General features: G+C 39.3%; 1 protein-coding gene across 1 annotated transcript; it reads right to left on the bottom strand.

The window, feature by feature from the left end:
* LCP2 (lymphocyte cytosolic protein 2) lies at positions 1 to 27,267 on the bottom strand. The gene is made up of 21 exons (XM_048320221.1): positions 26,981 to 27,267; positions 24,540 to 24,602; positions 21,947 to 21,993; positions 15,593 to 15,658; positions 14,661 to 14,692; positions 13,904 to 13,938; positions 12,401 to 12,599; positions 11,525 to 11,649; positions 10,573 to 10,642; positions 10,278 to 10,361; positions 9,510 to 9,535; positions 9,403 to 9,422; positions 9,201 to 9,305; positions 8,264 to 8,294; positions 7,597 to 7,609; positions 6,467 to 6,587; positions 3,931 to 3,980; positions 2,974 to 3,077; positions 2,080 to 2,163; positions 1,167 to 1,322; positions 1 to 446 (listed from the first exon to the last, which is right to left on the bottom strand). Exons 1-21 carry the CDS (start codon positions 27,056 to 27,058, stop codon positions 324 to 326), a joined length of 1,632 nt encoding a protein of 543 aa, XP_048176178.1. The 5' UTR covers positions 27,059 to 27,267; the 3' UTR covers positions 1 to 323.

Below are 27,267 nucleotides of genomic sequence, written 5' to 3' on the forward strand. Positions count from 1 at the left end.
TGAAAGCAGAGACTTGTACTAATATTTATTTATGGTTCATCAAATTTGGTGTGGAAATAATTTCAAGAGGATATACATATCTTGGAAGATAAAAAATTATCATGTGCTGTATGATTAATGGACAGTAATAACCACTTTGTAGGAAAATTATATTTACGGAGTACTGTATTTAAGGCATAATTTAAAAATAACATAGTCCTTTTTCTTTGAAATTATGAATTTTAATGACTTCATTATTTTAGTTTGCTGAAAAGGGAAATATCTTGAAGTTTACAAACTTCAGTAGGCTTCAGTACCATATGTGATCTTCTCTAAGGTTTCATTTAAATATGTCCTGCAGCATATTTTAACATGCACTGGTTTCTTGAACCTCTGTCTTTTCCATCAATCAGAAGAAGGGGTGTTCTTTGGAAGTGGTCAATGATATCTGCTACAGAAGAAAATTCCTGTGGGATGGAAAAAATGAGAAGGCTAAGGCCAAAATGTCAGAATTATTAGTAACCAGTAGAAACAAAAGGGGTTTTTAAAATTCTAAATATTTATCAGTATCATAAAAATACATAAGGTCCAGTAAATACCACCAGATCAACTGTTCTCATTCCTGCCATGATCTGTAGCTCAGTAACTCTGTTATTGCTGCTGCAATGTTGTATAATTAATTTATGTAGTCTTGGTCTGTTTAATACATGATGTTGTCAATCTGCTTGATGTGATGACTGTACTTGGGAGTTCAGAGTTGGCTGATCAGTTCAGGGGGTTCTGTCTCGATCAGAACTGCCAGGAGTGTGCTGACCAGTCTGTCTGGGGCCAGCAAACCCACACAGTCCTGCTGGCTGGGGCTGAGCCACCGGTCTGGGAGCAAAGCTGTAACTTGGCAGGTATGGATTAGCTCTCAGCTCTGCATTTCCCTTATCTGGTATCTCAGTGGTAAACAAGCATTCCCTAACCAGGTACATGGACTTCTAATGGCTGTGTTCTAAGGCCACCCCTTCATTCCCTGAGTGCAAACAGCACAGCCTGATTCTACTTCCAGCAATAACAACATTCTCTCATGAATAACTCTAAGACAATAAGCAGAATTCCAGGAGAAGAGTCACCTGACACTTAGGAAATGAGGCAGGAGATCCCTTACAATGAAGAGAAGCAGTGTGAAAAACACATAGTACCTCTTTTCCTTTTAAGCTGGTTCCTAACAAATATAAGTGATCCTGCTCCTGGTACCGGATCTGGATGTTGTACACTTTATCTCTGTACAGCACCATCAGTACATATGGGTGAGTAACAGTTTTGCGTGAGCTGTCTCTCACCAGGAAAGTTCCATCCTGAAACATGAAAAAATGAAAAGATGACAAATAGCAGACACTTCTGGGCTTGATCAATGTAACAACCTTACCTACAGCACTCATGCTTTTAACTGTTTTTTCTTTCTGAAATCTTTTTCCTTTCCCATAAGAGAAACTGCTCTATTAAAGCATTTAGGTCATTTGACAAATGGGTTGTCTTTCAGTTTGCTACTTAAAATTTTCCTCTCTGTTCCAAAAGCAGATTTTTAGGGAAGGTAGGAATGGTGTTAAATGAGGAAGAGATTCCATTAAATGAGGAAGTAAAATATCAAAGACCAAACCTCATATCACTTTAACCAGAAGAGAAGTTCATTTCTGCTAAGTGCCCATCAAAGTTCCTATGTGATGTATTTACAGACAGCTTAAAATAATGCCATTGTCTGTGTAATTTAGGTAAAGGCAGTGATACTGTATCACTCTCTCTGCTTTTCTTAATTTCAGATCTATTTTGACAAGTCTTCCACGGAAATCCCTTTCTTAAAGGCACTGAATGGGACCTCATAAGCTGGACTTTAGTACTGGAGTCCCTGGTGTGGTGCAGGTGCCATCTTCAGCTCATGGCATGTGCTGTGAGGCAGCAGAGAGCAACCACAGCTCCCACAGCAATGGGATATAATTCTATTTATGATTTTAATTTATTTCCACATGCACAGACAAGCCTTGTTTGAACCTGTACTTCAATTTGCTGGTCTCTATGGCCTAGATGAGTGTGGGATGCCCAGCCCTTTGCAGGTACCTTGTTTATCCTGCGGAGCGCTGCCTCTGCCTCGGGCCGGCTGACGAAAGCCACATACCACTCATCCTTCAGAGAGCCCTGGGGCTGGGGGACAGGACAAGGACAGAGTCAGCTGCCAGGAATGGCAACACACAAATAAGTAGAGAGAAATCTGTAGAGTAGTGTGAGGGATATTTGGGTCTATGTGCAGAACCTCTGAGGGTATGAGTTTCAGGGATCATACTGCTGTAAGTAATCCTGCTCCTGGAAAGTAGTGCTAAATTGTTTTAAATTATCTGCTCACTTCAATAAATTTGAAAATATTACAGATCTTGCTGTAATGCCCCTGCAAGTAAGATAAGAAAACAGGTATTTCCAAATATTTTAAGATTTTAAGTGGCATGTTCTCTTTTGTCTACCTGGACACTGGGCACAAAGGCATCCTTTGCCTTCGTTTGTCTGCTTGTTTTTTAACTATCATCTGAGACAATAATGCAGACTTCCTGTGAATATACTTTGTATGGTTGCTCAGTGTTATCACCACAAGTGGTTTGCTCTAAACTTGTTTTATTTAAGGAAATGTGAAGGAAAAATGCACTTAAAAGAATGAGTCCTTTACTCATCAAAGTTTTGTGGAAGGAGAACTGAAAATCTAATGCTACCTGAAGGCAGTTGTGCAAAACAAGTAACCCAGCAACCAAGTATTTTTCTTATTTTGTTCTATTGGGGTTTATCCATTGCTGTTTTTCTTGGTGAGGACAAAATAAGGCACTACAGTTTGACACAGAAAAGGAAACTGAAAGCACTCAGTAGCATCCTGACAGTGGCTACCGACTAGAAAAACAACTTTGAAAGATGTTCTTTCTCGAAACCAGAAAATTTGCTGTCGTTACAGTTATGGTTCATGTTTTGTACCTCATCTTCCTCTGTGTTTGTCTGGTGAACAGTCTGCCTGCTAGGAATTGGCAGTGGAGGTCTCATGTCAGCTGGGCCTCTTGAAGGAGATCTGCTGTTGCCACCTTCAAAGATACAAAAGTAGAAAAACAATGTTAAAACCAGGAAAATAATTTCATCTGTGCATCCAGGGTGTAGGAGCTTGATTTTACGAAGCATGAAGTATTTGTATCGTCCTGCTACTGAGACATTTGGAATTGATTTGAAATCAGATTTAGGCTTCTCTATGAGAACCAGGTTCTTTACATAATTTCATCCTTGGTGCACAGGGGCTTTAACTGAGCTCTTGCAGTTCAGATTTCCATAAGAACAGATGAACTTGAAATAAAGGTGACAATTTATCAGTTTCTGTACCACAGTTATTCACTTGAGAGCAACTTGGTTTCTTTAGAGACAGTAGTAATGTTGTCTCATTGCAATCCTTGCCTTCTCAGCAATTAGAAAGTAAAAAATGTCACTGTAGGACACTGACAGCTGTTACCATATGCAAAAAATTACTTGTAAAGCAACTGATGTCTAAGTTTTCTTTTTTTTTTTTTTCCTACCAGATAAATATGGAGCATATTTCACATGAAAAGCATCTGCTAACCTTTTTGGGGAGTATTAGCATACCACAGTGATTTGCATACCTCAGCTCTCAGTACTGTACAGAAAAGGATGGTTATATGACATTTGGACACTGGTTTAACTAGGCAGGAAGACCAAACTTCAGGAGGAAAAGAAGCCCAAAATCTTTGATTCAGACTAAGGAAGGTACACAAGGTGCCTTTCAGGAGCTTGATAGCTTTCTGTTCACAGACCAAGCAGAAACATCCATAGGAAAAAAAAAAACAAACTACTATATTGACTGCACTGAAACTACCCTTCAACTTTCAATCACTTAAAAAAGAAAAAAATGCAAGAATGCAGGATACAAACCTGGATGGAAGCGTGGTGGTAGTGAGCCAGTTGTAGACAGGTTTCTACCACTGTTTAAAAAAAAATAGTCAGTATAAATACAACATTTCTCTACAACATTTCTGTGCTCTGATCACCTGATCTGGACTTTGTGCCTGTTTTACAGAATGTGAGAGCCCCTTGAGACCTGTGCAGGGTGAGGAGAGCCTTCTCTTTCCTTCTTTTTGTGTTTCTTTCCTTCTTTTCATGTAAGTGGATCCACCTTTAAGTTTACCTGGAGCTCAGTATCTGGGAATAAGGTAATCAGTCAAGGCCACCAAGACTCCTGTACCAGGATCAATGCAGAGAGAAGTACTTCAGCTTGTTGAGTTTTCACAGGGATGACTCTGTCCTTCCCCCAGCGCAGGCAGCACAGGGAGCAGCTCACTAGACATTGCTCGCTGTGGGGTTCCACTTACAGAGTTATTTTTCTTGCAGTTTCTGTAACATTGTTGATAAAAATGCAGTTTCACATTTATGTTGCAAGCTAGGAAGGGCCACTGGGGCATCTCCCAGGTGAGGAAAGGCTGAGGGAGCTGGGAAGCTGACGAGGCTCAGGAGGAATCTTATCAGAGCACATAAATACCTGAAGGGAGAGCCAGGCTCTTTTCACTGGTGCCCAGTGACAAGACCCGAAGCAGTGGGAACAAACTGAAACTCAGAGGTTCCCTCTGAACATCAGGAAACATTTTTTAATGTCAGGGCAACCAAGCACTGGAGTGGGTTGCTAAGCATGTTGTGGAATCTTTCTCTTTCCTTGTAGACATACAAATGCCATCTGGTCATGGTACCAGGCAGCCTGTTCAAGGTGACCTTGCTTGGGTAGGGGGCTGGACCAGAAGACATCCAGAGATCTCTGCCAACCTCAACCCACATCCAAAACTGCTCAAAATGGTGTCCCACTCTTCAATTTTTGTTACTATTTCTGGTTTCTTCACCTAATTGAGAACAAATGGCCTGCACTCCTTTCCTTTACTGTTCATATTTCTCTTCTGCTTAAATGAGCTGTTGAAAAGGCTCTGAGATAAATATGCTAATTTTGTTTGCAGAACAAAAACACCCTATCATGATTTGATGTATGGGACAGAATCAGTCTAACTGGGGGCCTCTGCTACAGCAAAATTTGGCAATGCTCTTTGAATACAAGCAGAAGTGCTCATCACAGGAATAGTTCAATTTGCATATGACCTTGCTATTGCTACTGCAATATTTGTTTTGCTTGGTTTCAGCAGTTCCAGAGAGTGATGGTAAATGTGAGGAATTCATCACAGAGCCATTAAAAGAATACAGAGATTAGGAAATGGGCATCAGATGTGGACTTAAGGAGACCACTCTAATTCATCAAAGTCTAAGTCTGTTGCACGCTACATCAGAAATCAAAATTTAGTTAGGAGCTCTTCTGTTTAACAAATGAAGGCATAAAAATCAAATATTTTTAAGTTGAAGCTGCGAAAAAACTGCAGGAAGCTTCACAATTTTAAATAGGAATTATCAACCATCAGAGTAAAATTTAGTAAAAGGGAGGTGAAATTCTTTCAGATTCAACTCCAGACAACTGGGGTTGTGCTGTTTTTTAGTTTTGAAGTGTGAGGAGTTGCACCTCTAACACTCAAGCTCCTAGAGCATGGAGGACCCCTCTGTCCTACATCCTGCCTGGTTTTGTAGGAGATGATCCCTTCCCAAAAGGACTTGTCATTCTTGTGGATCCTGCAGGCAATGGGAGAGATGCCTCAAGAATGGAAGCCTTGTACCATGTAGGGTCTAAGATAGTTCCTTGCCATAAACCAGAGAGATTCGTGGTTTTTTCTTGGTTGCCTGATGTACACTCTCTGCTCCACTGACACAGAGCTTCAGTTCTAGGAAGGATTCTCCTGAATAGTGGCAACAGCACTAATGAGCCTTTTTTAGAGGCAAGGGCACAGTCTGAGTAATGAACTACTCCACGCTGATGCCATGAAGATTTTTTGCCTTTTCTTTTATACCCCTGTTATACCTTTTTACAACTCCTGTATTCTCAGTGCTTTTTGCCTACATTCTTGGACTTGTTTGTCAAGCTGAGAGACTCAACATTTTAGAAGCTTCGTAGCTGGGGATCAGTGTGCCCCAGAGCCCAAGGTCCTCTCCAGAATACATTCTGTAAACCAAGATAGAACTATCCAGGGGAAGGTTCCTTGGGGAGGGGGGCTCACTTGAGCCTCTCATTAGGGAATCTTTGACAGATATGCTAATTAGTAACACCTATAATGTTATACCCCATCTTTTGGGGTATATTCAGCGGGGTGCATCTTGATGCATATGACCTGGACGTGTGCATCTAAGGATCCTTAAAATAAATCCCAAGGTAAAATCCCTTTTCCCCTTCTAACCATGTACAACTCTTGATTTTAAGACCAGGAAAAGGCATCACACATGGTTACCTTGTGTGCCTGAGAACCCCACAGCCACACTCAAGCTGGTATTTGCTGAACTGCGAAGAGATTGAAACTCAAAAGGAATGACCAGTCATGGTGAAACAAACCTTTCTGCAGCAGGAATACTGTTGGATCCTGGCTTAGGTGGAGGCTTGACAGATTTGGGTGGGAATGCGTTGGAGCTGTATGGGGGCAAGGACAGCTGTGGCACTGGTCTTTGAGGGGCAGCTGTGGAGAGGAAGAGGAGGAAACTTAAATCTTGTGTGAGACATTCTTAAATGAAGTAGAATGAAGAAATTCTGTCACCTCACTGCAGTTTAATTAGATAAGCATAATGCAATAAACTGTCCTTGGCGTGTTAGTTACAGATTGTAAACTCATATGGTCAGCTGAAAACTTAAAAGTAGGTATTAAAATTAAAAATAATGGAACAGACTTGAGCAACATTTACATCTTCTGACTTCTGTTTTGGATAAGCCACAACTGAGGTACCTTAACTGCAGCAGAGCTGAAGGTGGTACACGTTTTCTGTCACGTTGCTTCTAAATAGCAGGTTTGAGATCACCTTTTGGAACATCTTTCTGAGATTTCTACCAGCTTGAAATAAAACATTTTCTTTCTGCAGTGTCCTCAGTCCTGAACTAGCAGTAAGAGTGGAACAGGTTAACTGTGCTCTGCACAGCTAAAATAACCTTATTCTTTATGGAGGCTTAGGGGCAGTGATCATTCACAGAGTTGGCCAAATGTCCTGCTTCTGTTATGGAGTCACTTTACCAACTTAGTTTTAGAAATCAGGATTCTGCAGTAATTTATAAACACTCTGGATACATGAAAGAAGTTCTGCTTCTGTTCATAAAAGTGAATAAGCTTGCACATAGCCTGGTGCCAGCAGGGTTTACTGAGAACTGGGAGACACCAGGTTTCTGTTTCCAGCTGTTTGATGCTGTGTGCAGAACACAAATCTCTCTAATGTAATGTATTTCAAAATAAGAAATCGTGCTGGCTGGTAACTGGCTGGCTGAAGGAAGCTATTAGCTATTGATTTCCTGGGGTTTGTGGCTTTGATATATAAATCTGCATGAAGCACTTTTATAAGAATTCTACAGCCTATCAAGGTAGCACTTGACTTTTGAAATGGCTCTAAGGCAACAACTCTGAAATAATTTCCTTTTTATCTTTTTTTTAGAAGTAAGACAAAAAGATTTTAAGTTTGAAAAATCACTGTAGAAATACTTACTGTCTTCTTCTTCCTGGGGAGCCAAAAAAAAAAAAAGGAATTAGCAACATATTATAGCACAGTCCTTAGAAATGTTTTACAAAACAAAATTTGGACATTGGTGAATTTTGAGTGTAGTAATATCTACACTGTCACTTCCCTCTAAAATGTTATGCTGTTGTTTTGTTTTCATGCAGCACCAAATAATTTTTAAAGTTTTTTAATTAAAATGCAGCTATTATTTACAAACAAGATGTGTGGTGGATGACCCATAACACATCTTGACCTAAAATAGTCAGAAACTCTCAGGACATATAAACTTTCCTTATTCCTTCAAGTAAGTGTAGACTCTCAGAGTTATCTGAAAGTGAAACTTTTAGGTCAGCTTAAGCTGAAAAAATCCCCAGAAGCCCAAATCTTCTTTAAGCAAAACCCCTTCTTCCATGTCACAGAACAAATTCTGGCCTTATTCTTCCTGATATCCAAGATAAAGTTCTCAGGGAATAAACTGAGCTTGACATAGAAGAACTCTTTAAAAACACTCCATGTGCTATGAAAGATCCATGAGTATTCCTTATAATTTATAAAAGAAACTTGTTTCCCTTTTCCAGAATTATTAGTTTATACTGGTACTTAATTTAACTGTAACCCCTATACTTTTAAATATATGCTTTGAGACTATACTTACTTCGTTTTTCTTGTGTGGTGGCCAACTCTGCCTGAAATTAAAACAAAGCACTCATCATAGGTGGAATACTACTCATTCACTTCATGTGCATTAGGCCATATTTTCAACTAGAACATGAATTTATAGTAAGTTTTAAAGACCAAGGGATGCTGAAACACTTTTTTCCTCATAAAAATATCTAAGATTCTAATTTTCAGCCATAATCTAAGCCATTATTCTAGTCCTTAGCCCGTCTTGATTTTATCAACAAGGAAAATGTCTGATGAATTGATTGTAAGATTAGAGCTTAGAACAAGTTTGTACAATGATGAAACATCAGTCTTCAAGTCTTGAACTCATTTACAATAGTTGGCAGCACTGCTGGAGCACATCATAAGAAAATCAGGCTTTGTTTCTCTGATAAACTATCCTGGCTGATTAGCAGATCTCAATTATTTCTTATCTTGTTTTAAGCTCAGTCAGTGCTCAGCCCCCAGCTTGTCTAAAAAATGCTGGAGAATGATCCAGTTCTGCTAGAAAATGCTGTTGGCTATTAAGAAGGAGTTCTGCAGGGTAATAAAATCAATGGGATGGAAGTATAGCTTTCCTTTTCTAACACCCTAAAACAATAGCAATAGCACTCAAGTAAGAATGTTCCCTAGAGCAAGAACTTGATCTGGTGGAAAAACCATGGATCATATATATCATTGGACAACTTGGAAGTGAGTCATGCCCCACGCAATGGCTCTTTCAGATATGACTGGAGAGAGGTTTTTCTGCATTCACACCTTTCTGCAGCTTAGAACACATTCTGTGCATATTCACAAACCAAAACTTTGTTATCCACAGGCCCTGCTGTCATGCAGTACCACTAAATCAGACCATCCTGTGTTGCTTGCCCATGTTTTTGTTAATTTTAATTTCTCCTTTATTGAATTCCAATTAAATGAGCACTTACTTTCCAGGGCTTTGCTTCCTTAGAGGAGGTGGATTGCCTCTTTCATATCTGTCGCTTGGTGGGACAGGAGGTTTCGGCATCATTGCTAACTGTTCTCCCAGGGATCTAAACAGGAGCAGGAGATAAAATAAAGGCAAAAAGCTGCTTAATAACTGGGTAATACTGGCAATGAGAGGATCATTTGCAGAGGACAAACTCTTACCTTAGTTGTGAAACCAGAGGCTGTAAAACAACAAGGAATAGTTAAGAGGATGTGTAAGTATATCAAAATAGGCAAAAGCTATCAATAATCACAAAAAAAATATTTACCTTTTCAGGAATGCCTGGCTTCTTCCCTGAAAACAGCAAAAGCTTACATTTAGAAAAAATGGAAGTAAATTAATTAAACTTCCTATGAAATAAATGACTTTTGAATATAACTGAAAGTTAATCTTGCAGGTTGATGCTCTCAGCCTCCTGAGACGTAAGCCAGAAAAATATTTTGGCTTTGCAAATGATGGCAAAATTGCAATATCTCATATTAAAGGGACATTTAAACATTTTCAACATGGCATGTGTCACAATCATATTATCTAAGGTTCAGCTTTGAACTACTGTGTGCTTTTTTGCCATTATATAACAGATAAGAGTTTAGATAATAAAATTATATAGTCATATCTGTAGATGCTTTGTATATAATGTGGTTTTCAGGTCTGAAGGAAATGCCATTTTTTCGGTGTCTTATTAGTTCTCAGCCTTCTTTTAAGTCTGTTGCAGCATTACATACAGCAGTGTATGCAGAGTTTCGTTACCTTTGTATGCAAAGGTGATTTCCTCCTTTAACCTACTAAATATTTCCTTGTTCAATCACTTAAGTGTACATCAAACCTTTATTGCACAGGGTGCTCATAATGTCTGTCTGTTCACCTGTCTGACCCAGAGTTGCTGTTTTCTAGATGAAACTTCTCTCCCACTTTATAAGTTCTGCTCAAGATCACCTTGATTGCATTTGGTTGTTTTTTTGCATTAATTATATACAAATGTTGATTTTCAGCAATTAAAGCAACCCCAGCGATATCAATGTAAGCAAACACTGACCTGATCCTGGGCTTTCTCTTTCATATGGGGGAGCAAGGCGATCCAGGGAGGGTTTTGTGCTTCTGTCTATAGAAGGAGCTGGGGCTAAACACAACAGCTGTGTAAGATAATTTGCTGGTATATGTCAATATATCTTTATTTTGTATACATTAGAACTGGTGTTACTTCTTAAAATAACAAGTGAGACTCCTGTATGAGTAGTAGAAGAGAGTGGAACTGAGGAAAAAGAGGAAGAAGTGAAGTGCTGCACAGTCTGTGGGAAAAGCTTTGCAAAGGGAGCACCAGCTGTACTCACGTTTCAAAAGCTTCATGTTTCTGTCTCTGTTCAAGTCGTTGTTGCTTGGTGGAGGAGGGAAAGCTGGCAGCTAAAACAAGTATTTAACAAGTGGTTAAAATGTGTCTTCACCCTTCTGTTGTAGTTGGAGTGTATTGACCCCACCACGCACATCTGCCAGTCTTTGTGTGGTACAGCACAAGGACCCAGTCTCTGCTCACTGCAGGAAGGACAGGAGCCATGGACCCTCCTGCAGCATGACCTACACTCATTGGTTTTTGCTGGATGCAGAATTGCCTCCATCTGTTGTGTCTCCCAGCACCCCAGTGGGATGGATCTTCAGGGAGGGGGTGTGTTGTCAAAGGAAAGAAACAGGAGCTTCAACAACGCTGTTGTATCTCTGTGACACTGCATCAGACCAAAAGTCTCCCTGTCACAGCCTAAACCTTTACTTGTGTATCCAAGGGTAGGTTTAGTGTACATCTACTCTGGCAAACACTGAACCTGTACTGCCAGCTGTCAACAGCACAAGAGCTTGAAGTATTCACAGCAGGGAAAAAAAAAGGAATCAAATTTTGGTCATCAGTGTTGTGATTATACAATCTCTTACACTTTTATGTGGTCTTAATTCAATTGGACAACTGCTAGAAAATATAGCTCAGAAAAATGTAACTTTTTTTCAAAACAGAGAGGCATCTCTTACAGTAAAATACATAATTTATGTGGGAGAGGCATTCACAAGTAGGTGTGTATTTCCAGTGTAAGAAACAGTGAAGTAATATGAAATAATTAAATATATTTCTCCTGTGAAATTTAATTTTTCCTTGAACATTGGCCACCCTGTAACAGAGTTCAAATCTATTTTGATGGCTGAAATTCTTCCTCTTCATAGACTAGGTGAATAAAAATGGCTTTACACTTGGACTTCTATACTGACATAGGAAATAGGTGAGATATTAAGAAAGGAACGTACAGTAGCACTTCTTCCCCCAAATGAGGCTGGTCCTGGGGCTGGGCCAGGTCGCTGGGGTGGTACTGGAGGCTGATGTGGAGGCTGATGTGGAGGCTGATGTGGTGATCTGGCTGTTGAAGGTCTGTCTAAAGAAAACAAAAATCTCAAACTAACCAACTATACAGAGTTTGATTATTTGACACTTGTTAGATCGTTATGACAAAGGGCCCTTGCAAGAACCTGGATACTAAAGTTAAGCATAAAGGAAGTTAATCATAAAGGCATTGCTGTAGGATATAATTAGCAGTTGCTTTAGGATCAGTGTGTTGTGTTGGGAGTTCCAGGCTGGTCTGTCCCTGTGGGGATGACTCCCCCCACCAGTCTGTTGGCCCACAGGATTTATTTTCATTCCCTGCAGCACGGTGTGTGACACACCAGCCAATCTGAATGGCAGCTTTGTGCTCCTGAATGGACTCTACAGCTCCAGGCTGCTGAGGAATCAGATGTAAAACAAAAATGACAGGCAGGGAAGGCTGATCGTTCTTTTCCCAAGTTCCACTAGAGCTTTTTTGCCATTGTTGTGACAACTTGCTCTGTCCAAGGTTGCACTGTTAAAGCTACTGTAGCATGTACATGTGTGTAACCTCACAGAGTTTCAAATCAAAGGCCAAATAATGCCCACATCATACAAAACTATTCCAACAGAGCTTGTCCAAAGTAGAAGATATAACTTTGAAAGTCACAAACCCACCAAGTCTGTGTCACTAAGTCTTGTTCATGAACTACACTGTTAACTTCAAGGAAAAACCCTCTATATTCCATTACCTAAAATGTGGCTGATAATGTGGGAAAAGCTAATTTGTAAATTATTAATAGTGCTTAATTTTTAGTAATTACCTATATAATCTGTGGTGCTTGGAAGTGACTTGGCAGGAAATATGACATTGTGATGTGCTTCATCATTATTGGATGGAGGTGGCTCATAACCATCACTGTCATGTTCTGCTTCCTCAGGTTCCTCTGTTGGTGATTCATAGTCAGCCTCATCTTCCTTTTCCTGGTCTTCATCAGGGCTTTCATAGTCATCATCATCATCCTGGGAAATGAGCATAAAAAGTGGGTGCTGGAACAGAATATTAAACCCTTCAGAGCAGTTTCCTTGTGGCCTTTCACTGTGGTATTTTTCACTCTGGAAGAGACCAAGTTTTTACAACCAGTTGGAGGGAAAAAAAATCTCTTGAAATAATATGGGGAAAGGAGGCAACATTCCACTAATGCATGGAGCACTCAAGAGCTTAAGAAAGGAACAAATATCATTAGATCACAGTAAGTGCAGTGGGAGGTCAAGATAAGGTGCAGGTTTACTGAAATGCATGAAGTGTTTTAGGGAATAGACTAGGAACCAGCAAACGATCCAGTGTTCCTAGGAACACACTGGAGCAGCAGTTGATGCTTCTGATTGTCATTCTTGCTTTCTAACATGTCCTCTACAGCATGCAATCCAACTTTTAAAAATTATTCATGAAAACAGAGGTCTTTGATTCGGGTCTTGGTGTCCTCCTGACCCAAACCAGCCTTGGTAGGACTTGCAGGGCCTCATAAGGTCACAGTGTCAATATGGTCATTGCACATCTGTGCAATCTGCCAAGGCTTGAGAGAAAAAGAACACTCCACTTGTCACTGGTATCACAGCTGGAATTTCCAGAGTCCTCTGCACTGGCACAGAGCCCATGTGCTCTGTAGGTGGTTACTTTTATCTCTTGTGCTCCCAGAATAGCAGCAAATCTCCTGTGAACTTAGCAACAGTGTCTAGAAGTTTTTAGAAGTGTCTTCTAAAAATGCCTCTCCCTTTTATTTCTGTAGAAAAGCCATTAGCACTGGTCAGCCTCAGAGATCTTCATAAACCCAGGCTGTGCATCAGCAGCTGAGGTGTGTGTGCTTCACCTAATGACCTTTGTCAAGGCATTTTCTATGCCAGAAGGCGAAAGGAACTTCTGCAGTCTAAACAGCTTTAAAAAAATTACTGTTCAATAAATTATCTCTAGAGAATAAAATGGCAGGAATTTGTCACTGAATAAACGCAGCAAAGTTTCATCTACTAGACACATCTTTTAAGAGCTTGAAACAGCTCTTGCATAAAATTCAGCTGTGGTTCTGTGGGGACCTGGGCATAGGCTGGGAGCTTCTACTTGAGCCAGTGGATAAGGAAGGCCATTCTGAAGCTCTGCCTTGCATTTCTGGGGGACATCCCTTCCTCAGTGAGGAAATTTGTATGCAGCCACTCCAATCATTCCTGCTCCTGCTTTTCCTGCCCCAGCTCCCCCCAGCTGTGCTGCCCAAGGGACAGCAGACAGAACAGAAAAACCTGAGCCAGGGGGGTTTCTTAACCCAAATACTCACAAATGAAGACCAGCCACCATCATCCTGAGCGTACCCTGTGTAAAGAAGCACAACCACACATTTCTGAGCATGGACAGTCAAAGACATAATAAGTTGACAGAAAGAACCCAACAAATGCCAGGTGAGCTCTGAACCTCAGTCCTGTGCCACAGGAACGAGCTGTTCTTTCAGAGGCAGGCTGGCAGCCACGGAGGGCTCTGTCAATAACACCCTGATTCAAAGCTAAGACAGAGCTACCCTGCTATGACATGATCTGGGTGTTGGCACTTCGAGTTTGTCCCACTTCCACTTTTAAATATAATTTGAAACAAAGTGCTTTCAGAATGAGCCCAGACTTCTTATCTATTTGCTTAAGACTATTTTAGCTTTCATAAAAGAAGGGTTTTTTTAATTTCAGCTTCCCTCTCTAATACAGTGCTGCTAGGAGGAAGGGCAGAGATGCTGAAACAGAAATATATAAGCACTGATACAATTTATTGGGTTAAATAAAGACATTTTGGGAATTCTCATGTAAAAGCCCCTGCTCTTGACTTCCTTCACCATCTTTGCTCTTTAAAAATACTTTTTCTTACTTATTGTCCTGCATCTACTCTTTTCTTTTTTGAAACTTCTTTATACTGCTATATTTTCATTTATTGTTTTGGTTTTTGGTTCCTAACCCTGGTCCCCTCAGTTGACTCTGCTCTGCAAATACTAATTTAACATTTTAATACTTTTAAAAGCTTTTTGTTTTTAGAGTCTGCCAGTATACACTTACCTGTGTTTTCTGTAGATTTTTGTGTTTGGGCCCTGCAACAAAGATACAAAAAATAAATTTTTTCTATTAAATGTTTGATGCTTCTATTGCAAATAAAGGCAATAGCCAACTGTTACAGTAGAATGAAGCTTAAACAGATGAGGGAAATGTATTTCTGCCCAAAATGCCAAAAACACATTAGTTGATATTTTGCATAGAGGATCCTAATAGAATCTAGACTCTTTCAAAAAGAATTGAAGTCAGAGAAGTCAAGTGGTTTGAAGCAAGGGGACTCAGTAGATACATTTACCAGTCCTGAAAACAGAAACTTCCTTTACTAATTCTGATCAAGATGTTCAAAGTCAAGTTCATAAATATCTGTAAGGTTAAAAAAATATTTTTATGGTTTTCAATTCTAGTTTCGGATTCTAGTTAATGGAAAGGTGTAAAATCATGTTATCAGATGATGCAAAACCACATTATGTGGACTGGACTTGGTTTCCATTGTGTAGGGACATAAATTGTTCTTTTCTCATACAATGTTCTTGCAATTTTTGCTCTTTTTCTACTGCAAATATTATATTCAATGACAAATCATTAAGAATTAAAAAGTGTAATGATGTACAGATCTGTGGAATGCATTAATGATGATTTATTAATAATATATACCTAGGCTCTATAGGCTTTATAGCCTTCTTAAAGGCTATGTACTCAGGCAGAAAACTGCATGAAATGTGCAAATTTTACTTGGTTCTGGACATGGCAGAAGTGTCTGGGGTGTTCATGGGCTCAGGATTTGATATTCTTATCAGATGACATTAATGAAACAGAGCTTTATCTTATAGAATTTCTAGGCTGTACTTCTGATCCAGGCATTACTGATCAAGTGAAAACCAGTCCAGAAAAGATCTATCTGAAAGCTTTGAACAAGAAAGCTGAGTTGTCTTACTCACCATTTTGGAAGGAAAGAGAGCCTCCCTTCATTTTTGTTTATTTCTTGGCTTAATTTACTTACAATTCTGTTGAAAAGAAGAACAAAAATAGTTTAAAAAAAACCTTGTCACTTGTCAAAGCAGCGAAGTCATTTTCCTAGCCATTATCCCCCAGTATTTGCTAAATTTAATCTGGTAACTCATTTTTATTATTATTTACTATGTGATAAAAGCACTGAATTTACCATCTTACTGCTAAGGAGGCAGTACATCCAATTCCACACTACAGCACATCCAATTCCAAACAAGACTTTTTTGACCTTGGTAAAACCCCACGTTGTTGGATCATGTTTAAAAATAAGCATTAAACCGAGCAAGTCTCAGAATCTTTGGTATTGTAGACATCACACGGCTTCAAATAATGGTCATGGCATTCGTATGATTTTGCATGGAAAAAGCAAATAATACTTCAGGAAACAGAGCTTATGGCTGCAAAAGCAGGGATTAAATGTTCCCTGAGTCTCTTTATTCTTTTCATGTTCCTTCCTCTGCAACCAATCCATATCTCATCCAGAATCCCTCCAGCACAGAAGGGGGAAAGGCTGATCTAGTTCCATGTTTTAATACATTTTCAGGGCATAGCAGAAATACTCCTGGAATATAAAAAAGCTGTAATTTTATGCCTGGGGAGATCTTTCCAAGCGAGATGAGAGTCAGTACTGAGATCCACAGGGTTAATTCTACTGAGAGACCAGAATTCTGCTCTGCTACTAATGAAGTTTGCCTCTATGATTATTTTTCTTCAAAGAAAGCTTAGGATGAGCCATGGTCTGATTCTGAATTGTCATTACTTCTCATTGAGAAAGTCCTGTGGCAAAGAAAATTGTTTACATATATCCACTTAAAAATATCCCATTTTACTTCCCTCTTGTATTATTTAGGTCTATCAGAGACAGTAATTGTGGAAATACAAGTATTATGAAAGAAACAGGAATTTAACATATCTGTTTGTCTCAGCTTCTAAATTCTGTAAAATCTTAACTTATTTATGTGTTAATGTAGAATTCTTCCCCACACATCTTAGGCTGGGCCAGTCAAAGTTGATATCAATACTGTAAAATATTCGTTTATGGCCAGGCATAAATTTTGTTTTTCTTCTCCTTTCATGTCTTTTTCTGCTACTCAGCAATAACAATGCCCTAGTTTTTTCCAAATGACCTAATTAGTGCATCTTTCATGTCTAACTGCTCTTCTGAGGTGGGACTGGAGGAAGACAGGTTTTCAAGCAATCTAATATGAAAAACAAACCAAAATGAAGTTATTTCAGATCCGGGCAATAGTGCTGTCTGAAAAGGATGAAGATGAAGTGGTGTGAAGTTAAGGATATGCACTCAAGGATCCAAGTATGAAAAGAGAAATACAGAGAAAGAATATTGTTTAGGTTTTCTTGTTTAAGGCAGTATTTCGCAATTTTCTGGTTTGAAGCCAATATAATCATGCATGCCCCTTTTGAAATAAGTACATGCACAAGTGTTAACAATTTCAGAAGGATTACAGCTGTCCAAACCTGACATTGCTACCCAAGCAAGTTGGATAAAGCAAGAGAAATGCCAAGTTATAGGCATAGGAGTGCTCTTGCTCTTCTTTCCCATGGAACCCACCCCATTCTGCACAAGACATTTTCCTTTGCTGCAGGGGATAAAGAAGTTGCTGTGTGAATAATAAATTCCATGTGAGACATCAGGAAATGTCCTGGGGTGAGCATTGCCCTGCACACATCAGTGCTTTGGTGGAGAAGTGGATTATGGAATTTGTGTGGTTTATTCCCTGTTGTAGGAGAGGCAGAGGATCTTCCAGAATGTCTTGGGTTTTTTTCAGCTAAAGAAAAGTTCACTGGTTTTGGAGCTAATAATTCTTAGAGTTCAGACTTCCATGGGGGTGAATGAGACCTGAGTGTTTGGAAGCTTTCTGGACTAAACCTGAGGTGGCTGCTATGAGGATTTACATGAACTGGTTTTTGAGGAAAAACTGACAGGAAAAAGTTGATCATCTTATCTTTCTGCCAGAAAAATCAATCATTTGATGATACAGTGTCTAATCTTTACTTCTAGTTTATTTGAAATGCTTAAAACCAATGGCTCAGAGGGTTTATTAGAAGAAAGAAAATTTTAGGAGGGTCATGCTTTACAAGCAACATTCTCAGGGAAGATTGGTGCACTGAGCAACTGAGCCTGTCACCATGTGAGGAAGGAAGTACCAAAACCACACTGCTCTCTGAGATGTGGGAGTGGATGATAGGAGAGGATAAGGCAACAGCACTTGCAGAAAATGTTACTCAGACTTCTCTTTCTCTTTCTACCTCCTCCACCAGTTGCTAAACTTAAAGCTGGCAGGAAGTTGAAATTTAAAAAAACCCACACAACCAGCCCCCAAAGCAGGACTCCAAAACTGGCTTTTGTTCACTTAACTGCAGATACTGTTGACATGGGTGGAATCCACTCTACATGTATTGGGATAAAGGGCTTAAGATGGGTAAGAGAGGTGGAATACAAATTCCTCTAGAGCCAGGAGGCTGCACAGTTGCATACTGAGCACTATGCAAAAGCACAGTTGGTGATCCAAGTCTTTGGTTTGGCCTTTGAGAAGACCCTGCTGGGCAGATGCAATGCTGTTTTATTGACTCCAAAACTGCCTGAATACCAGTTATGTTCCAATCCTTGCAACAACCTTTAGATCTCAGCTGAGAGCATGTGTGCACACACACTGACATCATCTGCCCAAAGCCTACCTTTTCAATAGAGAAAGTGCAGATTTCTCAATTTTTATGTTTGCACTTTTACTCTTCTGAAAGTAGAACGACTTTCAGACTGTGCAATGTTTGCAGGCTCTGGCTGTGTCACTGAGCTGGCAGATGCAATGAGTGCAATGATGAGCTTTCTGCTACTGGAAATTTCCACCAGTGCTATGGGATACACTTTGGAGTGCTGTGGGATATGCCCTAAGCTCTCTGAACAAGGCTGGAAATTCCAAATCTCAGCTTTGCGAGGAACCTGCCACTGGAATAGCCACAAGGATCAACAGCCTCCTGAAAACTTGGAACCCTTTTCTCTCAAGATAGTAAACAGGAGTGACAGACTAATTTCAGTGTTTATGTCATGGCTCAGGTATCAACCAACCACCAGTGTCATCTTTAATGAAATTTTTGCTTTTTCTGTTTATCAATTCTGACCACAGTAAGTAAGGCAAACCCTGTTGAATGTGCTTAAATATTTTGCAAGACTCAAATTTGTTCTCCACAAGCATAAAACTTCATGACTTTCTTTGACTGCCAGTAGTGTTCATGAGCAATAGGAAAACTGTTTTAAGCTGTATATTGGCCTCTTGTTTCATTAGATTTATTATCAAAATGTTAGTAACACCCTCATGATTAGGTCTGAGTTTCATTTAGCACTTAGGACTGATGGTCAATGTCTGCTCTGTGTAAAACACACCAAATCCCTTCCCAGTTTCACCAGTGTATCTCTTTCAGGACACAGTGTGTTTGTGAGAATTCAGGTGTGTATCTAAACACAGTGGTATTAATATTAACTTTTTTAGCAAAGTTTTCCAAGAAGTTCAGCCCTTTCAGTGGAGAGAGCTAAAGATTTTAAGAAGCATTTTAATTTTCAAAATAGTGCTTAAATCTTTTTTTTTTTTTGGTTTTATAAAGAAGCCAAAAGTTTTATGAAGACATGCACCTGTAATAGGGCTAGTGGAGATTAATTTTTAAAATAACAATTCTGTTAGTAATACCAGAAGGTTGTGGAGTTTTATTATTAGATTCAGGAAATGACCTGTCGTACCTTGTAATGATAACCCTGACCTACTTCTGACGCTTGAAAAATCACAGAATCATCCCCAAATAATGACACAGTTAAATTAAAAGCCTGCGCTGTAGGTTTGCTCAGAGGAACATGTTTAGCAAACCCACACACCCAGCTCAGGAGGCCTGTACAGATGCAGGCTGTGCTTTGCAAACCTTGTGTAATTCCAGGTGCTGGGTGCACGTAGGTCAGAATATTCCTGCTAAAGTTACTGGGGAACAATTTCTCTTGTTTATGTATCTTTTATTCATGTCATCGCTGGCCAACGCTGTAACATCTTCTATCTCTATTAAGCCTTTTTGCAGAATATTCTCAGGTTTTAGCACTGCTATTGAGTATCAGGTAGTGCAACTACAATATGCTAATGTGTCTTCCAGCTTGTAGAATAACTCTTCCTACCAGCTGAGGTTTGCATTATCATATAAAAGAAACGTGTGAATGTATTCCAGCAGAAGCCACCAGCCAGCACTTTGTGTTTCAATGAGTGTGGAGCTTCTGAAGTAATAAAATTAATGTTTTAAAATATGGCACATTCTTCTGCCCATTAATTCTATCCAGGAGGGTTGTTTTGGGTTTTGGTGGATTTTTGGTTTATTGTTGTTGTTTGTGGATGGTTTTTTTTGGCTGGTTGTTTTTAGTGAGAACCAGTTCTCTTCCCTATTAAAGCTCTAAATTCTTGTTTTAAACAGTGGCATTACATGGAGGACCTTTCTGCATGTATAATCACCATATTCCAGTGAATATTTTGCTTGTTTGTAAGTGTGGAAAAGTCCGAGAACAGAGGCCTTAGTTCCCAAGCTTTCACTCAGATTTAAATATCTACTTATTTATTCAGTTCCTCAAGCTGTGCACCAAGCTTCACTCTTCTTTTAAAGCTCTTGATTTCAAATTCTCTTCTCGTTGAGAAACCCAAAAGATCTCATTGCAAAAGGCTGTTCAGTTTCTGCTGAGGTGTAACAAGTGAGAAACCCAAAAGGCCTGGCTAAAAAAGGCTGTTTACTTTTTCCAGGGTGTCACAAGTTAAGAGGCTGTTTACTTTTTCCAGGGTGTCACAAGTTAAGTGGACTGTGAAAATCAAATTTTGAGATATCACTAGGTTTGGTGAGGAGGTAGGAGCAACTCCACATGGTTAGATTTCATTTTAATGATTCACCTATGGCATTAATATCTTTGAGTTCATTAGACCATCCACTGACTACTTTTGATTCACAATTTGAAAGGAAATCACCAAAAGGTCTCAAAATTAAAAATTCAGACAATGAGAACAAGAGGTAATTCTGCCAAAGGATTGCTAAAGTGGGACAAATTACCAGAGAATTACAAATTCTAATCTGGTCTATCAGTACCATTGTTAAATGTTTCTTTTAATTGACAATGAGTTCAGAAATTCTGAGACACCAGAGCATCTTCTTAAAATAATATCTGGACCTCCTTACAAACATATTGCACACCACCAACCCCTATTACCAGGGTATTTATTGTGTGACAATACAGATGTGATTCTAAGAAACAAGTCATGCCCAAGGCTTTCAAATTCAGTCCTTCATATCTGATCTGAACAAGAGCGTCCTGCTGGGCTCAGCTCTTCCCACCAGCTCACTCATGAGCACAAAACTTCAATATTCTTGTCTTCCCCAAAACACCTTACACAAGCTCTGATGTATCAGAAAAGGCAAAGCAAATTGTATCTTCTGCAGCAAAATCAAGATATGCGTGGAGGGAGGGAGTCTGGAATGAGCAACAAAGAAACAGCTGTGCTGGAACAGCTTGAATTCCCTTTTATTCCCCCTCCTTTGTTTGGAAGACCATGAAGAGCTCCATGTGTCTCATGGTTAGGAACCTTCTAACCTCCAGCTTAAACATGTAGCAGAGAACTCATAGCAAAATAAAATCCTTCATTTTCCACCATTAGAAGAAGCCAATTTCTCTTACTCAGTATTGACTTAATGAGATTAATGCTCTTCATTGAGTAACTTCCATGAAAATATGGAAGCTATTCAGATGAAATGGAAACTTTTTCAAGGCCTAATCCACAGGACCTGAGGAAAGCTATTGAACACTGAATCACATGTTCCAGATTGATTTACCTTGAATGCCCACCTAAAGCAAAAGCACATGAAAATCATTTCAAATCCTCTGTTGTGGACATAACTGACTTTTTTTTCCTTTAAGTTAAAGTCAACAGTTAAGCAGTGAACAGTTAAGGCATACTTCAAAGGTAATACTTGCAAGAAAGTTTAACCTTTGTGTAGCTGCTATCAGTCAAAGAACTTATGCACGAGTTCTTTTGAACATCCCCCAGACAATCTTCTTGTATCGTATCATTTTGCTTGAGCAGTCATGCCAACACTCATTTTATTTTGGAATATTCTTCTTTTTCTCTCAGTAAACGCTCCAATAAACAGGTCTCTAACCAAACACTCACAAATCATTTGCCTGATATTTCCTATGAGATTTCACTGCAAAACAGCTAAAATAATTTTTAATGTTAGAGTTGTTCGACTTTACTTACGGCACTCTGAGCTTTGGAAATTTCTGAATATCATTTTCAGACATGTTCTGGAAAGGAAACACATGGGATACATGACAAAATTGTCCATGGAACACCCTGTGATTTACCCAAGTAAGTCATACTTATATATTCAAAAATGTGGCATGAATTAATGTGGTATTTAAGCAACTTCAGAAGCCAGGTGTATTCAATTCCTTCATGTCTGCACAGTGAAACTAGACAAGACTGTGCAAGATTGCAAAATTTCAAGGTAAAGCTGTAGATTTTAAAATAGAGGACCTTTGGCTGGAGTTTTGTTCCAAGAACCTTATCTGTAACATCACAATACACGTAAAATCCCATGTTCCAGTGGGCATGTTGCTAGAAAACTCCTTGGACTTAAAAGCAGCCTTGGCAGCCTAAAAAAATTTCTCTAGAAACAGGGATGGGGGGAGGAGAGTGTTTGTTCCCCCCTCAACCATAACTCAGCAACTGGACTGAGATAACTCCTGACTGAGATGTGCTTTCCTGATGCTCCTGCAGAGTCATCCCTCCTCTTCCTCCAGCATGTGCAAATCCACAGCTAGGACAGACTCAGGCATTATGAAAACTTTGGATTTAGTTGCTTTAGTGTTTTGTTTAGTTAATCACAAGCTTCCTGAATTCTCTTTGGAACATGGACAATAGTCTGGTTCTTTCTGTCTTTTTTACTGGTAACAATAATAGGTTTCTAATCATACATTGGTTCACAACCAGTGTTCAATGTTCAGGACAGAACAAATCCAATCTGTACTTTTCCACGCTGTTTTGCCTCTGGGAGGAGTGAAACACAGGAAAAATGTACTGCTTTTGTGGAAATGTTCTGCAGTACTTCCTGAAGAATCATGTTTTTTTCTAAAGGCTTTTTAAGCTTCTCTCTGGAGTTCTGTTCTGGTGATAAACCTGACAAATATTAGAGGTATAATCTCTTTTATAAGGGCCACTTTTCTGTTTCAAATAGTAGAGAATTTTATTAGAATAAGTTACATGGAACCCCTTTGGTTTTACTCCTACTACATCTCAACTGGGCTTTCCTTGTGGTAGCCAGTGGACACAGAAAGGTGACTTTGAAACTAGGATGCTATTCTGATGAATTACAGCAACACTTTTACAGCCAGGTTTATGATGTAGACCTGACAACAGCTGCAAACCCAGCAAACACTCAGCCTGAGCAGCTGCTTCTGTGCAAATGTAATTTGGCAGTTTCCAGTCACTCACAAGATGGAAAAAGATGTTTCTTAGGAAAACTATTCATAAAGAGAAGCAATTTTTTTCCAGATTGCTTTGTAGTCTAAAATATTCTACTGGACGTCTCTTTCTGTGGTTCTGTTTAACAAGTGAACCTTTTCTCTTTTTTTGCATTATACAATTGACAAGTAGTCAAAAGCTTAAAAAGAGTCTGAGCAGAGGTGAGCAGCTGCTTGGCTTGCTCAGTAGAAAACATCCTTTGAATCTGCTGGGATGCCTCTGAAGAGCTGCTGCACTCTGAGCTAAGTAATTACAGAAACACTCTGGAAATAAAAGAAAATCACAAACATCACTTAGAAATCACACAGTTATTGCACTTCTTATTTGCACCTCACAAACTACCAGAGTTTCATCATGCTTCCAGAGCCAGAACTCCCACTCCAGCCACAGATCCTTAGTGCTTGAGCTGAGGAGGATCTTTGGGGGTTGGTATGATAAATCCCATGACACGTCTGAATAATGCTGACTCCACCCTCCAGTAGGAGGGAGGGGTCATATCCTGTTCCTACAAAAGGGGCTTGAAAATTTTGATGTTGTGTTTCAATGAAATGCCAAAAACCTGAATATTAGGACAAGTAAATGAAAAATATAAAACTTTAGAAGAGGTATGCAAAGATCTCCCCATTATGACTAATTAAACAGAAGATCAAAATTACTACTTCTGGAGAAAACAGAACTGTTAATATTTGAAAATAAAAGTAAAAAGCAGTAATACAAAAAGCTCTTATACATCTTCATGGATGTGCATTTAAGACCAGGAAACAGCAGCTTTGTCAGTGGAAATTATCAGCTTTTCTAAAATTAAACCAAGCCTGGAACAATGTTAATTTAAAGCCACTGGGACTTTGCTTACTAGTTTTGATGCTCTTAAATTTTATTGATTTTGTGTATTGCTACAGAAGAAATCTAATTTTATTTCTAGAGAAATGAAGGAGTTATTACAATGAAAGGCCAGTCATTCTGACCAGGGCTGTGTCTTTTTTAGTATGACAGGATAATTAATAAATGTGGGTTTTCTGTAGTTAATATTGGAAAACAAGAACTTCCTATAAAGGAAGAGATGAATTTAAGACAAGATTATTGTTTTAGAACTTCCCTGTCAGTTTAAAAAAATACTAAAAAATATTCATATTGAACAACACGCTTGGGCTCCCAGCATTCCATATTTAAAGCAAGCTGTCTGGCTGATTTTAGCAAAAGCATTTACCTCCCATATTTATACTTCAGTAACCACCTGGGAGGTGGCTCTTCATCTGCCACTGAAAAATAAGGAGGAGTCATCGCTTGATTGGAATTTTACAGGAAGGAATTTTACAACTCCACTTACCAAAAACCTTTGTCCATTTATGTTGTGCTTCCTCACGACTTTCTCACAGTCCTTATACTTTAGCTGTCAATGAGAAGATGATTATTGCACCCTTAACTATAAGAATCAATTAAGATGCTTAAACATGTGGCTGGCTTTGAGTAGATGCTTTCAAGGTACCTTTTTGTATGCTACAGCCTGCCTAAATGGCCCATTTTGTCCCATAAACATGTATTTTTATGACAGACATTCTTCAGTGGACTTAAGGGCTTTCATCCATTTAGGAACACATAATTCCTCACATTTACAAACCACCTCACAGTTGCCTGGCCCAAAGAAATATTTGAAAAATGGATTGTTGTGGTACTGACTGGGATGAGCAGCTGCAGAAGTGGAGCTAAAACCTTGTTGTCCAGGAATACTAAAGCTGACTGATCCCAGTCACAGGATTCATTGTTGTGATCAAAAAGCTTTCACTTCTGGATGGAAATCTCACTTGTTAATCCTGGAAATTACCGATAACATTTGTAAAGCTTTTCCACAATATTATGTTTTCCAGTAGCATTTAGGACAAGGACATGCTCTTCAGAAGTTGCTCATATACAGGTTGATCATGAAGCAAGATATGACTTTTAAACTTTTCCAGCAAGTGTCTGAAGTTTTTGATATTTTTTAAATTTTTATATTTTTGATCTGGCTAGAATGCATTTTTCTGTTTCAAGCTGGTGAGGTCCATATCAGAAGGAACCCAAAGAGCAGGCAGACAAAGTGACTTTTGAAGGCTGAGACAAAAGAATGATCCTTGTTCTGCCTGAAACTTTAGTTAGTGAAAGTTATGCAGACAAATGACCCTGTGCTGCTGGGATAGTTCCCCCGGAGGCAGAGAACCTCTTATAGGGAGCATTACATCATTTCATAGTTGTATCCCATTTTTTCATTTTAAGGTGTAACATTGTAACTTGGTGTACGTGAAAACGGATCCTGGAAACAACTGAACAGCAGAGAGGATATTTTTAGGAGCCACCTTCAGTTATTCATATGAAGAAACTGTCCTAACTCTGGTAAATATGTTAGGATAGGTTAAAACTTTTGTGCAGACTGAGGACTTCAACTTGTTAAGTAATTTCTTTCATACAACAAGTGCTATCATGATGTTATCAGCACAAGTCTGTGTGCAGAGGGAAGCAACACATCACTGTGACTGAGACCTAATCTCATTCTTACAGTAATTGATGAAAAATACTGTTTAGCTATTAAAAATAAACCTTGGAATATCCCAAATATGAGCACTTTGCTTTTTCTAAAAAAAAAAAAAAAAAAAAAAAAAAAAACCCATAGTGAAAGACTTTGGAAATTATTTGAAAATTTGGTTCTTCATTGGTTCATTCATTCTCTGAGTTCATCTGGGGACAAGATCTGGTCACTTGTGACAGATGCCCAGAGCTGGCTGCCTTGGGCTGACATTATTGTCTTACCCAGATTTTTTAGATGACTTAAACAGCTTTTGCCCTGATTTAGCTCCCCAAGGGTGGAATGCCACTATCTCTGTTCTGGAGGGTATCTTGATCACTAGAAGGGAGGCACTACAAATAAATGTGCACTCAGTTGTGGTAGAACTTACACTTAATCCTTTTATCACTGTTCAGAATATCATTATCAGATCTTCCAGAAAGCCGTTTTTCCCTTCCTAATTTCTTGGAAATGGTGGTCCAACTTCCCCCTGCACCGTTGTTGTAATGTTTTTCGTACTTGTCTGAAGTTACCTCTTGATAATGATCTCATCTGCTCAATCTCCAGTTTTTGGTTTCACTTTCCTCTGCCACTAACCCCTGCACCCTAAAATTAGGGGCTTGTAAGTAGTTGGAAGTTTCACTTCTCTGGAGATTTGGTAGACACAGACTCTGTGTTTGATCTGCTCATCTTTATCAAGTAGTTTTGCATTCTACTATCAAACTTGCCTCAACTCCCCAGATAAAACTCCCATAGAGTTATAGGAGCCATTGAATAAACTTCCCATTATTTCAAAATTAAGCCCAAGGTGATCCAAGTTTTACAAGTCTAGCCATGGATGTGATTAATGAATATATTCAGAGGCTCATTTGTGACACCGAGCAATTTGGAAAAAAATATCACTTCTGAAAATCATTGAAGATGAAACAGAAAACTTGTAATCTTCACACCTTAGTGCCCTCCGCAGCTGTCAATGTGTGCGACACCAACAAGTGTTACAGTAATGTGTTTATTTTCTCTAAAAAGCCATGAGTTTCTCTTATACCCAATTTAAAAATCCCTTTCAAGATTCATTTTCACTGACCAGTTTAGCTCAGCTTCTCATTCGACAGTGGTTTTGCTTTTAGTTCCGCAGCGAGCTTTGCCCATTATAAAATCCCTAAATTTAGCCCAACCAATGCTACAGCAGTTTGCTCCTCCATCAGACAAAGACAAAACACAGCCAAACTCACCGTCCTGAAATATTCTGCTAAGTCATCTGGCTCCCAGGTGAGCACGTCGGAGCGGTAGGGGACATTTCGCAGGTCCATGGTAGGTTTTCCCCCGAGGCAGTCAGGGAGTGTTCATAGCAGTGCTGTCGATGACACAGCCATGTATTCCCTCTGCGTGGCCACCTCCAAGGAATTCCCTGCCCAACAGCTTCTGTCAAGGAACTGTTCCTGTCAGCGTAGAACTATGTTGTGAGGACGTTCCAGAGAGGCACTGCTTCCTCTGGTACAAAATGGTCTCTTCTCAGAAA

Source organism: Corvus hawaiiensis, chromosome 15, assembly GCF_020740725.1.
Source record: "Corvus hawaiiensis isolate bCorHaw1 chromosome 15, bCorHaw1.pri.cur, whole genome shotgun sequence".
Lineage (NCBI taxonomy): Eukaryota > Metazoa > Chordata > Aves > Passeriformes > Corvidae > Corvus > Corvus hawaiiensis.